We start from the raw sequence: 17,735 nt of genomic DNA on the forward strand, positions 1-17,735 counted from the left end.
GTTTTTTATTGGAAGAGATATAGATATGGGAGCTACAACAAGTATCACTTAAATCATAAAGTTAGTTACTGATAATGGATATGGAAGTGAAGCAAAATGATGTAATTAAAAAGATGGGAAATTCAAAGAATGAATGAATGAGTATAACCTTAGCCTTTTACACTCCCAAGGTTGAGAATGAGATAGTGGACAAGTGGACCTGAATGTGGATGATTTTTATGGTTTTCTAAGGTAAAGTTACAATATGTTATGATATGATATGATATGATTCAGTTAGTCAACAAAAGGAAAGTAGGTTTTTATATTGTGGCAGTGAGGATAAAGACACTCTTGCCAACTAGCCAGCCATCAACAAAGCCAACTTGGAAGGGGAAAAAAAATTAACAGTTTGAAATTGTATTTTGTTTAGGTACAAGACTGGTCAAAAGATAGTGGAGAAAGGAAGATACTTATCAAGGATAGTTTCTTTATTTAATAAAAAAAAAAAGAAAAAATATTTTTGTTAATAAAAAATGCCAATGGAGGAGGTGAAGCCCTCAACGGCTCATCCAAAGTCATGGGAGCAAAGTCACCAAAATAAAAAATAAAAAATAAAAAAGCAAGTGGCTCGTAGTTGTAATACTTAAATGTGAGTATAATTTTGAAACCACGTGGATTTTTTTTTTTATCATATGGTCTATCTAATGTCTATTTACTTTACTACTCTTCGCAAAAATATTAGATAAATAAGTATTTTTAAATTCCACTCCATTCTTTAAGAAGTTATTATTTTTAAATAATAAAAATACAAACAATATAAAATCAAACACAAAACATGAAAAGAGTGTTGAGGGGGAAAAAAGGGAGAGAAGTAGAATGAATTAAAAGAAAAAAAGAAGCCAGAGTGAAGAAGCTAAACGATCTTTTTTAAATAAAATATTTATTTTAAATAACACAGAAATTTTAAGTAATTATTTATTAGGTCCAAAGGTTATTAGTTAATACAGTAACAAATAACAATTCAGTCATTTCATTTAACACTTGAACTATTAATCTGCTTTCCGAATAAGATGTTTACTCGTAGTTCACTTGTTTCTTCCAGAAACACTCACCTCATAAAATTATTGACATCGGTTATTTGATTACCCAAATAATTGTGCTTGATAGTGACCAGTGACCACATTACCAGCCATCCCTAACTTTAGCAGCCAGTAATTAATAAATTAAATTTAAACATATGGAATGCAATGTGGAAAAGAAACATTTCATTGTCAAACCTCAATTTTAAATTGCTAATAGCCTAATACTCTCTTCCATTTGTCAAACAGCTCCAAGATCCATTTCTGATTTTTCTTCCTCTGAAGTTTATAGAAGAAACTACAAGTCCAACTCAGATGGAAGGAAAGGTGTCTCTTTATCTCTTACTTTATTCTAAATAACATTGTTGTTTAAATAGTTAACTTAAAAGTAGAGATGTCTATTAAAATAAAGCTACAAGGTCCCAAACAGAAATTACGATTAAACAATGACTTTGAAGATGTAGTAACAAAACTAAAGAAAATCTCCACACAGATAATGCTTAAAAAGGAAACATATTAATACTTAATGTTGAAGATTTTGATTCAAAGTATGCAAGATCAAACATATAGTAACACCCACCACCTAGTATTCAATGCCACCCCAAAAAAATGTCGGCAGAATAAGTTGGAGAACCTACCAAATTAGAAAAGCCTAAACCATGATGCTGACTGGTCCAGTTACCTCTCAAGTAGCATAACCAATTCACAGTGTTGAGTATGTGGAAAAAGATCAACAGCCATTGCTTTTACAGGGTGGAACGCCTCTGAGATGGGCATAGACTTGGCTCTATGCCTTGCTAGACCAGCACTGCTCATGTTTCTCCATCCTCTGTTGTCTTTATTTCCTTTCTCCATTTTTATGGGAGATGGAGTGCAAAGCTCAATAGCATTTGCCACCAAAGTTTCAGGATTACAGGATATGTAACTGCATTTAAAGGTGCATAATTAGGTTACATGGAGAAATAGATGTTAATTGAATAAGAATATGGTATATTTCAGAACAGTAACTCACACGAGCCTGCGGAGGCGTGAATGAGTTCTCAAAACTTTAAGCACCTGCAACTCGCAATTTGAATGTCAGAAATTCAAATATAAGTGAATAGATCAAGCAACATAAGACTATAATCAGTTGCAATATAAACAGAGATGGATGGAACAACAGAGTATGGTTCTTACAGTGGGATGAAGTCCTGCACGTGGAGGATCAACAATAGCAACGACATTCTTAAAGTGTTGTGCGGAAGTATTAGCACCTTCAGAGCTATTTTGTGCAGAAGTATTCCCGTTTTCAGAACCGCTACAATTCTGAACCTCACTTCCAACTTCTCCATTGCTATTTTCGGAACTATGAGAAGCTATTTCACCATTCTCAGGCTCTTGGAGATCGCCACACTCAGAAATATCATTGCTACTTTCAGCGATTTTAGGGTCATCAACTTGTTCCTTAGGCACATTTAGGTATTCTTTCAACAGAGATCCCATCACGTCCTCTGCCTGTTTCCTCATATAAATGCCAGCATGCAAAAGTAGCAATGTTATTACAAGTCAACAATAACATCAAACAAAAAATTTTTTCCATCAGAAAATAGAATTTGTCAGTACTAAGAAATGAAATACCCTCCATAATTTCAAGTTTCCAACCTTATTTCTAGCAGCCATGAGATATTATCAGGATTTTAAAATCAAGGATCCTGATCTTACCTTTGAACATATAAATTTGCAATTTTTTATGCCATTAATCTCAGCATTCCTATGAGCATCAGCTACAGCAGAAGCATTCATTTCAATGCCAATCACCTGGAAGAAATCAAGCACAAATGAGGCTCAAACAAATCAACAAAAATAGGGAACTTCAAAAATAAGGTCTTAATTCATATACTAGATTTAGAAAACCAGGTCTAGTATGAATATATTGTTTACCCTCAGCAAAAGCAATCACTACAAAGTAAGAAAGGAAGTAATTTAAATGATGATTATTACCATACCAACTCGATGTGCTAATGTCAGACCAATGGTTCCTGTCCCACAGCATATATCAAACAACAATGTATCAGGACCTAAGCATGCCCAATCTCCAGCAAGTGAGTATAACTTCTCAGCTGCAAGAGTGTTAACCTGCAGTAGAAGTAGACTCAAAATTCCATCTAGAAGAAACATACCACCGGAAAAAAGAAATCTTCACAAGAATTCAGAGCAAAAAAAATTAAACAAGGATTTCCATCCTAACCTGAAAAAATGCTGTTGGAGATATAGAGAAACGGAGATTGCTTATATAATCATGGATTCTTACATCCATGGCATCTGCATTTTCATCCATCTCAAGGTCACCTGTTTTACGGATGGGAAGCAAACGCAGTGGTGCATCAGCTGGTGCTACATTGGATATTCCTTGGTGGTCCTACATGTAAAACCAATGATCACATCACAACAGTTTTGGAAGAAAAAATTATCTAATCTACTGATGCTCAGATAGAGAGAACATATATACTACTATCTAGCAAACAATGGAACAGAAACACCATGGATATGCATATGTAGTCAATATTTATCAATGTCTGACAGCAGAAACTTGGGAAGGGCTACTACCTGTACAACCAGAGCTGTGAGAGGCAACGTTGGACCATGTGAAGTAGCTCCCACAGCAAATGCCTGAGCAAGCCTCTTAAATTCACCAGATACTTTTGTGTCATCAAAACCAGCAGTAGAAACCTATAATCAAGGCAAGAAGCTATGGTTGGCATATTTATTTTAAAAAGATATGGAAAAAAGCAGGTTACTTATACCATAACCTTCATGTACCAGGGTTCTTGTTTCACATGTCGATTGTGGACAAAGAAACTATCACTATCCCCTGCCCCCACAAAGGATGAATACCAACATCATTTTTATGAGGAGATAGAAACTAACCTGCACAATAAGCATGACCTCTGCAATACCACCAAAACTTTCAGCATCGGCAACATTCCCATTTGTCCTCCCCTCTCGAACCTTGAGAGAAACACGAAAATTAGTTAGCTTTTATAAGTTAAATAATTAATTATAAAATCAGATATTCAGACCACATTGGAAAATAATAAGTAACATCGACATAAGATTCTCAACATGAACTCCGGCAAATTATACCGTCAATTGACGCCAAAATCCGGAATTTTTAAATCTGTTCCAGACTGGTAAATCAGATTGCTGCAGAAATTCCTGGAAGATAGTAGCATATTTGCCAGCAATTGTAGAAACATTGGGGCAGTCCACTGCTTCTTCAACTGCAGTTACACCCTCCCTGTAATAATATATTAGCATATAACTCATAAGCAAAGCACTACACAAACAGGAAAAAAAAATACATAAATAAAATATTACCTGAAGTTTCCAAGCATGAAGCCAACTGTAACTTTGCCTTCAAGAGAATAACCAACTGAAAATTCACACTTGTTACGATATCCATTTACAATAGGTGATGCAATAATACCCTCTAGGTTGCACGGAAGACCACCTGCAAAAGGGAGAGCAAGAAAAGGAAAACGGAAAACAGATGAGCCATTAATATTTACACTGCAGTGTGCATCTTTATATATTTTCTATATAATCCATCTTTCTTCTAAGCGAAATCTTTGGGGATTGTATCGACTTCTGAAGAAAACATCATTGTTATATACTCCTATTTTTCCAGAATAAGACCTTCATCCAATCTTGAACTCCGATATTAGAATGAAAATTGTTCTTGCATATTTGGAGGTAATTTCAGAGACAAACTGTACCTATTTCCCTAGACTTGACAATCCAGTCAGGGAAAGAAACACCATTTGGACAAGCTTTGCGAGCATTTCTAGTCTGCCACCAAAACATTTAAATTAAAAATGGGGGTTAAAATAAGAACTGAGTACAGCTGATAAAACTATAATGAAAAACTAGAAATAATCATGATTTACAAGTTTTTTGAGCATCTGCATGATAGAGTTCTTTTTCTGCTCCAGCTGATCAGCATAAGCCATATGAGCTAGAGGAGTCACTACATCTCGCAAACTCTTTGTCTTTGACAATGAACCATTGGCTGCCAAATTATCACTGTTAGCTCCAGCTTCCACCGTCACATTTGGATCGACATCGACCCCCGCATTCTCCTCATTCAATGTAGCAACTGAACCAGCGTTGGAGTTACTGTTCTTTTCAAACGATCTAGGAATAACATCTGCAACCTTCAACCTTTTATTCCCAATCGATTTTCCTTCTAGATCCTATCAAATTGATAGATTCCAACATTACCAGTAGCCGGTTTGATTCTTACATACCAAGGAATCAATAAAAAGTAAAATGATCACAGTTCATAAACTCATAACTACCTTTGATGAACTCTGCATTTGTTCTTCATCTTCAAAACTAACGAAACCTACCATCATGCCTTTCTTCTTCTTTGCATGCTTAAATCGTATACCCTGGAAACCGAAGCATAAAAACATAATCAAATGCTTCACTACGCAAAACATCAAAGTTCTAACTCCTAACTAAGAAAAATTGTTGAAGTGAATTCTTCACCGCATCGTTGAGAAAACTCCTCAGATTATCAGAGCACCACTTCCTCGGCAAATGCACCAAGCACTTGCTAAGCGCGTGGTTGGATCCGCCGGAACCGCCATTTTCTTCATCGCCACCATCGTCGTCGTCAACGACTGCCTCAGTCATCATAACTTCCTCGGAAACGCCGCACCTCTCGCCGTTCTCGGACTTCAGCGCCTTCTTCGCTCGCTCCGACGTCGGGTCCCACGTGTTGTCAGGCCGAATGCGAAGCTCCTCCTCGCCGTGCGCGAAGCGGCACGCGGTTCCGTGGCTGCAGGAGTTGCCATGGCGCCTGAAGTAGGAACAGAGGCTGGTCTTCCACAGCGGATGGAGCGAACGATCTTCGCCGCTGGCGCCGGAGCCGCCGTCAACGCTTTCTCCAGCTTCGTCGTCGTCCCTCTTGCGTTTCTCCCCTGCAACGACGTCGCTTTGATGTTCAGCTTCAGGGATCTGATTTTCAGTGTGGGTTTCAGGTTCGTTTGTAGCCGTTAGATTCGATTGGATGATGGAATCTTGACCGTTGGTTGGGCTTAGGGTTTTAGAAGGGGAGAGTTCAGTGTTAGTTTCCTCCATTCTTTCCAGCGGTGTGTTTGCGAAGGTGATGGTAACTGTCTTCTTTTCTTTGGGTCCAAATCATAACTGTCTTCCAAGTTCGGTAACTGCTTCTGTTTTCAGTCACTGTTCCACTCATTTGGGCCGTTCACCAGGTCGGCCCATCATATATCCTCAAAAGCCCATTATTAAGCCCATTATCAAAGACAAAAAGCCTGTATCCACTCCTTGGAATTTCACTAATAAGTAATAATTAAGCATTGCTTTCTTCGAAAATGTTAATTATATTATGATTTTTATTTTCAACCATGCTTTTATGGATATAAAAATTTAGCCATAATTTATTATTGTATAAAGATATATATTTGATAGTGATTAAAAATCTTAAAAGTATTTGATTATTCCGATGATTGATTACTTTGTAAGAAATATGGACTTAAACCTCATTTTGGTCCTGAGATTGGCGAGTTGCACTGATTTGATCCCTTATTTTTCATTGTCACAATTTGGTCCTCCAGATTTAAAAAAGTACACCAATGTAGTCTTTCGTGTATCTTCTGTTGCCGAAACTCAACGCCGTTAGTAACATAGCCCAAGCCTTGTCACGCTAGACATATTAAAACGACGTGGTATGCATTTGGCGCTAAAGAATACACTAAATGACATCGTTTGAGGATTTGAACAATACTAAAACATTATACCCCTCCCTTTTAATATTGTTCAAACACTAAAATGACATCATTTAGTGCTCTTTTAGCGTCAAAACATGTAAAACGTCGTTTTAATATATCCAACATGACAAGACTTGAGCTATCTCACTAACGCATTGAGGAGGGACTATATTGGTGCACTTTTTTTATTCTGGAGGACCAAATTGTAGCAACTGAAAAGTCAGGGACCAAATCAGTGCAACTCGCCAATTTCAAGGACTAAAGTGGAGCTTAATTTAAAAAATATGTAAAAATAATATCATAAATATACAAAAGTATAACCAACTTGGGTTGATTGAATGGTAACTCACTCGTTTGTTTAAACAAATGTCAGAAATTAGATTAATTAATTCTTGACTTGTGGGATTAAAGATATTATGAAAAAATAAAAAAAATACAAATATACAATAATAGCTGATTTTTTATGTGTTAATGAGGAATTTTTATTTTTTACATCAAAAGAAAAAGATAATTAGATATTAAAAGCCGAACCAAGTGAAATACTACTCGTAGTAGTAGATTAAAGAATTTAGTTAAATAATAAAAAGCTTAAATTTGTCATTAATTCCTCGAAATACAAACACTTTTGGATTTTGTATCTCATTCTTTTGCAATATAGGGAATAGATGCATTATTGCCTAATGACTGGTGCAAAGGAATTCTAAATCACATTGGAGGCTGTCACCACTCACCAATGCATTCCCACAACATGGTTAACACATGGCAGAATAAGCTTTGCTCAAATTGAATGAAAAGATAGATTTCATTCTCAACATAACTAACAAAAGTGAAAAAGATGGATCCTAACTATAACAATAGCAACACACAAAAGTCATCTAGTTTATTTATTATATGGTTATGTAGGTATGTATATACTATATTATCTTATTATCCCTGAAACATTTGATTTTGTCATAAAGAATTTAGAAGCAGACAAGTGGGTAGATAATAGGCAAATAACATTGATATAAATAAAGTAGGCATTGCATGGAGCCCCCTCTGATGAATCATAATTCATAAACATGTTAGTTAAAGCCTTGCATAGACTCTAGGTAAAACTATTGATGAAGAGTATGTATATACTACTATTATAATACACCAACAACTAAAGATAATCGAAGTGAAACATTAAATATTGGGTTACAAAAATAGTTGGTAAAGCAGGCTAATAGGGTGATAAAAGAAAAAGAATGGTTCCAAGAGCATTCCCTGTTTAATCTATCATGATTAATGATGAGAATCATTTCTGGGTCAACTTGCACAAAGGAAAATGCAAACAATACCTAAATTCAGAAATTACAGCTGGAAATGTGGATAAGACAAGGTGTATAACATCATAGATTAGTGGACATAAATTTTTGACAAGTTTAACATACATTGCAAGACTAAAAGAAGTAGCAAAGAATGAGCATCAAAGCATTAAACAGTGAAACTCCCTTGTTTTTATTGGTTTACATAAGTTGGATAGCAGAACATATCTGTGTAAGCCTACTCAGTAATCTCATCAAAAGCAGATAAAAATTATGGACCGTGAAAGTAAGAAACACATCCAAATAAACCATGTTAAAAAAGAAAAGAACCCGAAATTCTCATCTAGGGAAAGCTACCCCCATCAACAATTAACTTAGTAAATGAGATGAATGAACATAGAAGAACCCCCTTCAAAGCTAAGTTACCCGCACCACGGTGGAGTCAATCTAGACGCATCTCCCCGGACCAACCCATAACGGCGCAATTGTACACAAACACTCCAACGTGCTCCTTCACGCCAAGTACCTGCCAATCGATGGTTCCATTGCTGACACCTGTTTTAGGACACCATGAATTCAGTACAACAGCTTCGCCTTCTGGACCTCTTTGTCCGCCAACGACGAGAAGTTTCTCTCCACAAGCCTTGAAAGCCAGGCCCCATCCGTTCGAAGAATCGGCCCGAACTGGAAGTCTTCCCAATTCACTCCATGAATTATTGTCCTTGTCGTATTTCTTCACCATGTTGGTTAGATGCTCAACTGCATATAATTGATTATCCACGACCGCCACAAGTGGAGGTGCTTGAGCAGCCCCATTGACATACGGATACATGCCCTCGATTTTCCGCCAACTTCTTGTCTTAAGATTATACTCCTCCCCACAAGTCAATGAAGCAGTAGGACTCGACATTCCACCAATCACATAGAATTTGTCGTCCATAAAGAAACCAGAGCACAATCTACGCGGCGTATGCATGTGTGGTAACAATTCCCATGTACCCGATGAAGAATCATACAACTCAGCAGAATCTAGAACAGTTCCATACCTATCGCTTCCACCAGCAACGATAGCAATCGAACCAAGACTGCCAGATCCGAACAAACAGCGAGGTCGGTTCATGCCCTCACACTTCACCCATTCACGACAAACCAAGCTATACTTCCAAATGGCAAAATCCATCAATTCACGGCCGAAAACCAACAGCTCACTGCCCACAGCCAAGGACTCCTTGTCTGCATGGTTAAAACACTCGTCGCAAGGTATCCTAGGTAGCACTACCCACCTGTTTCTCTTAGGATCAAATGCCTCCCACCCTCTTGGATCGCAAACTAAATAAACCAAATGCTCCAACTCCACAATTCCCAATTTCTTCCTCAACTCAGATAAATAGCCACTCTTAATCAGCAAGTTGTACCTCTTATTTATGCATGATAGCGAAGTATAATCAGATCTACAAACCCAAGCAAGGCAATTAAGCGCAACATCATCAATAAGACCAGGGAGAAGCGAATCACTTGGTCCATTCCTAGAAAAACCATCATTCACTCCTTCCCTTGAATCCATCCTCACAAAGCTACTCACTTTCTCATCATCCTCTTGTATGGAAGAATCAGACCGTAATTTCTTTGTCATGTTAACAACTCTTCACTGTTTCCAAACCAAAAACTGCACAATTCCTTCACATGCAGCTTATACCCAAATCCCAATATGGGCATGCCACTAATCTCTATCTCTTTATTCTTTCCATCAATTTCAGAAACTCCATTTTAGAATATGTAATCACCTTATGCTAAAAAAAATCATCCCTTTCAGGGTCTTCACCCAATTTGCACGTTAACTGGAAAACCATAACCTCATATAAAAATAGGAACTAAAATGCAAAAATAAACAAATAAATAAAATAACAACAAAAACAAATCAATAAGCAATATAAATACTAGAAATTCTGAAAATACCAGAAAATCAGCAATATCCTTTATTCCTTTTTTTCTGAATTTCCAGCTAAAGGGGCAGAATCATCTGCAAATTCATAACAGCAGCAACAACAACAAAGTGAACCAATTTGCATGCAAAGGCAAAACATCCCAAAAAAAATAAAAATAAAAAAATCAAACTTTGATATAAAGGGCAAGCTCTGATCCAATTGAAGAATAAAAAAAACAAGTCCGGAACCAAAAAAGACGAATTTCCAAAAACAATTAACAGAGAGATAAGAAAAATTTAAAAATAAAAATAGCGTGCGAGGTACCTGGAAATGAAAGAAAAGGAGCGGATCTAAGGTAGGGTGGAACCGCCGCATGATTCCGACGGAATTGGGGCGCCGTCAAAACATGATTTTTTGGCCGGAAACCGGCGAAGGAGGAAGTGAGAGAAAAAAGGGAAGAAAGTGATGTGATGGAAGAGAGAGAAAGAGAGAGAGAGAGTTTGATACTAAACTTTACTTACTAGAAACTAATAATAATAAGTAGAAAATTGAGAAATAATAATATAAGAGTCATTTATAATAAATAATCTAATTTCTCAAAATGGTGCTTATTGTTGTTGTTGCCCTCACCCTACGTTTTAGGGTATTCCACACTTTCACTTTTCTTTTTCTCTTTTGGAATATGGATTTACTCTAATAAGAAAAATAAATTCTTTTTAGACATAGTCCACTTCCTATTTAGATTTAAATATTTTGGGATTTGTCAAGTTATTCCTTTCTTTATATAAAGATGACCACTTCTAAGAAAACAAAATATATGGAATTAACTTATGGTTAATCAATATTAAGTAATTTTAACATATAAAATTAAAATTTAAAATTTAAAATTAAAGATTTATAATGTAAGATTTGAATTTAATTTTTTTTAAATAGGTGATATTAGTGAAAAAATACCTAATATTACTCTATACGAAAATAATAATTAAAATACTTATATATATTATATTAAATAATTCAGTAAAACATGTTAAATTATTTATCATATAAAAGTGAAAATTTAGATATAATATTTTATATAAAGTTGATAGTTATTTAACAGTTATTGAGTATTAACTTTACATAAAAATAATTAATACTTTATTATGAGTTTTAACCTTAAAGATATTGATATTTTTTATTGAAATACAACAATATTATGTATATATAAAAATTAACTACTAAATTATTTATCATATATTTATGTCAATTTATATTTTATATTTTAATATATATTTAATACAGGTAGTTAATTTGAAAATTGTTTTTTTTATATATACATAATATAGTTGATTTAATTAATGATTTATTAATATTTTTAAAATTTAAAAATAACTAATTTAAATTAACGAGAAAAACATGTTAATTTTTCAACCATACATACTACAACGGAATTGATATTTTTGTAATTATATAAGGTACTATATTGATTCTCTTAAATTTAATACCTTATAGGTAATGATAATGTAAAATGATTTCACATCGTTATTGATTGACAAAAATTTAAGTTATCTATTATTTTGATAGTTAATCACTATAATTTCTGTTTTGCTAATTTGTAACTCAGAATAACTTAAATTGAACTTATAAATCAAAATAATAAGACTTAATTTATAAGTATTATTAGTATTCAACAAATTTAATTATATGAGTATTCACATCTTTTATCATATTAGTGAAAGTGTTTGACTTAATAATTTAGTATGGAATCACATACTAATTCACAAACTCCAAACATTTGATTTAATAATAATATAAAATCATTCATATTAATAATACATAATATTTAAACTCAAAAAGCTATATATCATATCTTAATATGTTAAAAAGCAAATAAATACAACCCAAATTATAGATTAACAAACTATATATTTAGCAACACTTCTTACTAAAAAATTATTTATGTCTAATTTTTTTCCCCCATTGGATACCAACATAAACAACACTACAACTTGAAAAATATATTACTATATATCTCATTCTAAAGTAGATTTAGAAAACTATGTGGTGGATAAAAACATATAAAAACCAAAACAGTCACAAGAAAAAACCAAAATACCCACAAACGAAAATCAAAACATCCATAAAATGCCATACAAACCCAACAAAAGAACAAAACTTCAAAAAAAGAAAAAAATATATATATACAAGAAGATAAGAATAAACTCTATTACTCTAAACCAATAAAATAACATAAAACTATGGTAATAGTAACCCCGGGGAGAAATGGATTATCTTACCATAGTGAAAACCAGAAAAAAAATAATAAAAAAGATATTATAGAATAAAATATTATATTTAGTAATATTAATTGAGAGAAAAGTTTAAAAGTTTTTTTTTTTACCACCACCACCACAACAACAACAACAACAACAACAACAACAACAACAACAATAATAATAATAATAATAATAATAATAATAATAGTTGACATTAAGCTAGACCACAAGTCATATATGAAAAAATAGATGCTTTCGGATTTGGATTCTTTAAAATTTGTATTTCATTTTAGAGAATAAAGTGTAATTTTTCACCATTTATTTTATAGGTGGGATTAAGAATAAATATGAGAGAGAACTTATTCAAAAATAGAAAATTACACTTTATCCTCTAAAATATAAATTTAAAATTTAGAAAATTTAAATTCGATTCTTTCATATATATATATATATATATATATATATATATATATATATATATATATATATATTTGAATTGATCTCATAAATTATCGTCTTGAAAAAAAAAAAAAAAAGAGCTTCAACAATTAAGGAGAAAAGTTTGACCAAGTTTGCAGCAACTTCCTAGAAAGTAAGAGCCATTTATGAAGATCGTAGTTTTTTGCTTCATAAAGTAGGAAAATACAAATGAAAAGAACAAGACCAATTTGAAATTGGTGCTAGTTATTATCACTATGCTTGAAAAGAAATTTAAATATTAGAAATAAAATTATTCGTATATGTAGAATTTTTATGGCAAAAAAGAAAAAAGATTTTGATATTTGTTAATTTATTATTTTAAATAAAAAAGTTTAACATATAGTAAAATCATTTTGTAAGATAAATTTATACATTATTCACCCTTTAAGATTAATTTAAATTTTTAATAAATCACCGGTTCTATATATATGCCACTAGCTAACTCTTTAAACTTTAGTTTAATTACTCTATTGGTTCTTATAGTTTCACAAAATTTTTAATTAGGTCTCTATATTTTTTTTTCTTTTAATTGAGTTTTTACACCATTTTTTTAATTGAGTCCCTATATTTTTTTCTTTTATTTGAGTTTTTACACTAATTTTTTTTAGTTTGGTTCCTATACAATTAAACAAATTACTACTAAGAAGGACCTAATTGAAAAAAAATTGATACAGAGACTCAATTAAAAAGAAAAAAATATACAAAAATCTAATAAAAAATTTTACAAAATTATAAGGACTAACAAAATAATTAAACCTTAAATTTTTAGAGAAATAGTTTCATAATGTCCAACAAGATATAGAAGCTATTTGCAAAACATTTTATCAAAGTAAGAATTCCATCAAACATGTCTTGATCCAAAAAAAAAAAAACGAAGAAGGCCAGTGAGATTTCACTGATAATTAGTCTCTTTTAATTAATATCATTTAAGGATTGAAATTAAACTAATAGATTATTTGTGGTCATCTCAGCTAAAGATTATTTAACTATTGTAGTGATAGGTAAACTTATTTTTATAAGTTTATCCCATTCTTTAAGAGAAAAAGAAATGAAAAAAAAATAATTACTGATCGAATTTCATAAATGGACTTTAATTTATATTACTCATCTAAGTCTCTGGCCTTATTTATATTTAAAAATAAAGGATCAACTGAAGGAATTTATTGAGAGGAAAAGAGAAATCACCAATTAATAAAGTAAACTTTTGCTAGGATAATCTAATTTAGAGAGTCTAAGAATAATTTTTCTTATATAAATTTATTTTGCCTTGGGGCTTGGTTATGTTATTCCTTGAATTATCCTTGATAATTAATTTTGATATGTGATGTCTTTTTTGTTTAAAAAAAATTAAAAATTAAAATTATACCAAAAATAAAAAAGATGAATAATGAACTGAAATGAAAAAGTAAAAAAAAAAATTGATATTTAAAATATTATTAAAAATTGACTAATGGCATTATTGTTCTTTTAAAACAATACGTTAATTCTTTTTTTAAAGTTTATTCAATGATTAAGTGCGATTTTGATCCCTAAGATATAAACTGATTGTTTTTTTTTTCATTTCTAACCCCTTTTTTACGTACAAAATCGTTTCTAAAGTTTAACTTGGTTTTAAAATTGTTCTTACTTTAGGAACAAAAATCGTACGAAAGTAGCAGCAGAAGCAGAGATAGAGGTGGATCATGGAGTGCTTCTTCTTCTTCTTTCCTTCTCCTTTCATCTTCTTCTTCCCTTTTTCCTTTGCAGCAACAGAAACACTTTGTTTTTCTTATTTTTCTTTTTCTTTTATTTTTCTTTTCTTTTATAAATTTTGTTGTTACGGGTAATTTGATCTAAAATTTTAAGATTTAAGAAAAGATGACAATTTTAAAATTTAATTTTAAACCTTAGGGACGATTTTATATGAAAAAAAGGTTGGAAACGAAAAAAAAAATTTTAACCTATACCTTAAGGACCAAAATCATACTTCACTCTTTATTTGAATAGTTTTTTTTAATAATAATAATAATAATAATAATAATAATAATATAATTGATCTTTTTATTAATTGGCTTTTGTTAATGTCCTTCTTGCTAATTCTCCCTGGATTTAACCACCATTGATTAGACCAATTACTAAAATCTTATATTTATTAAGAATAAAGTTTTTATAATATCTAAGTGACACCACGTAAATTCCATTAGAAAATAAAAAATGAAAAATAGGGATGACGGCATTAGCAAATAAGAACCATCTTTTCAGTCTTTACAATATGTTTTATTAAAAAAAATTAAAAGGAAAAAATAAAAGTAGGTAAAGAGTGGAGAAAGTGATGATAAATTTATTTGAGATGATTGGGAGACACAGACACCAACAATTTCACATCAAACAGCGCCGTCCTTTGGTTTCTTCTTCAATCTCCTAAAATGGAAAAACAGAACCATTTCACATTTCATATATTATTTATGTAAAATAAGAATTATAATTAGATAATCAATTTATATTTATATTAATTCTTTTTTTCTCAATGTTACGATCGAATATTAGGACAATAAATTTTGATGTACTATATTAAAATGTTTATTATCATTCAAAATCCTTTATTTGCATAATAATCAACTATATTATATATAAAATTTAATTTTAAAAATTACGTAGTTTTACACATATATTTAATTATGTAATATTATATTAATAAAAATAATTACTTTTTACATTAATTATATAAATAGTTATAAAATAAATATAATTATACAATTTTTATACTGTCAGAATATTAGTATATCAAAATTAAACTCTTATATATATACTAAAAATTAAATACTAATTGATCATCTATATAAAAATATAAAATGACTTTATCTTTAGATTTATAATAAAATTTTACAAATAATATGATCAAACCAGATTATATTTATAATCAAAATAAAAAAATAATAAAATTTTACAAATAATATAATCAAAACAAAAAAACACAATTTTAGTTTATTGAATGTTGACTTTTTCTTAAATTTTGATTATTTTATTTTTTCTGAAAAAATTGCTTATTCTATTATAACAAAGTTTGAATGATCTACAATATAAAAAGTTTTATTATTTCAATAATTAATTGTTCTTCTAAAAACAGTATGTGACATGTAAACATACAAAAATCATAACAACTAATTTATAATATTCATAGAATATTTTAATATTTGTAAAATAAAAATTTAATTATACTTTTGTAATAATTAATTAAGAACGTATTTATGGTATTATAAAGATATTATTATATTTATTAATTAATTGAAATAATAATTTTGTTATTAGAGAGATGTATTATTGGAGTTAGGTTTACTGCAAAGGAGGTACATGAGGAATGAATGCAGTGGAAAAACAATTTCTTTTTGTGTGATTGCATGATATTTGAAAAAAGAGAAAAACAAGAAACAGAAACAGTGAAAGAAAATAAATTACAAGACAGCACAGTACAGTCACTGTTAGTTAACAAGATTTATCTCATTTAAGAACTGACAAAGTACACATAAATATTTAGTAGCTTCGTCCTTTCTATACAAGTACAAGTACAACCACATACACATACACATACACATACATTTCTTATTTTAATACTAACACAAACTTCAATACTTCTATATTTGAATTTCTTATTTTAAATTTTATTCTCGTTATTAATTTCTCTTTTTGAAAGTAGCTAGCCAACACTTGTATATAAAATTATTTAGTCTTTTAAGAAAAATATTCAAAAAAATATTTTATCTTTTTATAATTATTTATTTAGTATTTAATTTTGATATACTGACTGTAAAACGTTTTATATAGTCGTATAATTACATCTGTTTTTTTGGATGATTATTCACGCGGGATATTTATTTTTAGGGTTAAGTACGATTTTTGTTTCTAATGTATAGGGCAAAATTTTTTTTCGTCCCCAACATTTTTTTGCATACAAAATCGTTCTTAAGTTAAACTTAGTTTTACAATCGTTCTTTTTATCAAAATCTTAAAATCTATTACCAAATTATCGTTAACCAAAAAAAATATAAAATAAAAAAAAAGAAAAAAAGAGAGAAAGAGAACGGACGAAAGAGAGAAAGAACGAGGAAGGAAGGAAGAAGAAGGGGAAAGGGAACAAGAAGAAGAAGAAAAAGAAAAAGGGAAAATGGAGGCAGCTTCCACTTCGGCGTGGTCTTCTCCCCTAATTCCTTTCTCCCGAACTTGTGTCTTTGTCATCCTTCTTCTTGGTGAACTCAATGGTAGCGGTTCGACGACACGTCGGAAGCTCGAGGATGGCGCAGCGGCCCTATTCTCATTCTCCGATCTATTCTCCCTCTGCCCTTTCTCACTCGCGCTCTCTCGTCTCTATTATGGTGCTCGAAGGCGACTGTTTCGCGCCGCTACTCCTCCTTAATGCTCCAATTCTACTTCTACTCCTGATTTTATTAATCACATTGTTTTTTATTCTGATTTTATTAATTCATTGTTTCTAATTTTAATTCTATTTCTGATTGTTAATTCATTGTTCTTTTGCTTCTATTTCTTATATCTTTGATTCTGCTTCTGTTTTTTATGTTTCTGATTTTGTTTATGTTTTTATTTCTATTTCTATTTCTAATTATGTTCCTGTTTTTGCTTTTAATTCTACTTCTGCCTCTATTTTTTTGCTTTTATTTTTGTTTTTATTTTTTTATATTTATTACATTATTTCTATTTTATTGTTGTTGTTGCTAAAGAAAAAGAAGAAGAAAAAGAAAAAGATATCTTATAATAAAAAAGAAGAATAGAAACGGAATATTTTTGTGAAGAAGGAGAATAGTATTTTTGTCCAAATGACGATTTTAAAATCAAATTAAACCTTAGAAACGATTTTGTATGCAAAAAAAAAAAGTTGGAGACGAACAAAATTTTCGACCTATACCTTATAAACTAAAATCGTACTTATCCCTTTATTTTTACTGACGTAACGTTACATAAA

The 17,735-nt window shown here is 31.1% G+C and overlaps 2 protein-coding genes across 2 annotated transcripts; both read right to left on the reverse strand.

Moving 5' to 3' along the window:
* Positions 1-1,555: 1,555 nt before the first annotated feature.
* LOC112786282 (zinc finger CCCH domain-containing protein 24) lies at positions 1,556-6,250 on the reverse strand. Its single transcript, XM_025829678.3, has 14 exons — positions 5,589-6,250; positions 5,396-5,488; positions 4,985-5,290; positions 4,814-4,886; positions 4,416-4,548; positions 4,182-4,335; positions 3,966-4,046; positions 3,645-3,767; positions 3,286-3,456; positions 3,039-3,173; positions 2,760-2,855; positions 2,235-2,552; positions 2,071-2,114; positions 1,556-1,983 (listed from the first exon to the last, which is right to left on the reverse strand). The coding sequence occupies exons 1-14, from the start codon at positions 6,180-6,182 to the stop codon at positions 1,737-1,739; spliced, it is 2,568 nt and encodes an 855-aa protein (XP_025685463.1). The 5' UTR covers positions 6,183-6,250; the 3' UTR covers positions 1,556-1,736.
* A 2,016-nt stretch (positions 6,251-8,266) lies between these two features.
* LOC112786291 (F-box/kelch-repeat protein At5g60570) lies at positions 8,267-10,679 on the reverse strand. Its single transcript, XM_025829684.3, has 3 exons — positions 10,371-10,679; positions 10,078-10,141; positions 8,267-9,959 (listed from the first exon to the last, which is right to left on the reverse strand). Exon 3 carries the CDS (start codon positions 9,752-9,754, stop codon positions 8,564-8,566), a length of 1,191 nt encoding a protein of 396 aa, XP_025685469.1. The 5' UTR covers positions 9,755-9,959; positions 10,078-10,141; positions 10,371-10,679; the 3' UTR covers positions 8,267-8,563.
* Between the last annotated feature and the right edge of the window lie 7,056 nt (positions 10,680-17,735).

The sequence above is a fragment of the Arachis hypogaea genome, chromosome 3 (assembly GCF_003086295.3).
Source record: "Arachis hypogaea cultivar Tifrunner chromosome 3, arahy.Tifrunner.gnm2.J5K5, whole genome shotgun sequence".
In the NCBI taxonomy this organism is placed as follows: Eukaryota; Viridiplantae; Streptophyta; class Magnoliopsida; order Fabales; family Fabaceae; genus Arachis; species Arachis hypogaea.

Excerpts from the sequence above, each read along its gene's own strand:
- LOC112786291 (XM_025829684.3), bottom strand. The coding sequence starts at position 9,754 with ATGACAAAGAAATTACGGTCTGATTCTTCCATACAAGAGGATGATGAG.
- LOC112786282 (XM_025829678.3), bottom strand. The coding sequence starts at position 6,182 with ATGGAGGAAACTAACACTGAACTCTCCCCTTCTAAAACCCTAAGCCCA. Across the intron at positions 3,768-3,965 it reads AGGTCATGCTTATTGTGCAG|GTTTCTACTGCTGGTTTTGA; the intron begins GTTAGTTTCTAT and ends CCTTGATTATAG. Across the intron at positions 2,115-2,234 it reads GTGCAGGACTTCATCCCACT|GTGCTTAAAGTTTTGAGAAC; the intron begins GTAAGAACCATA and ends TGCGAGTTGCAG.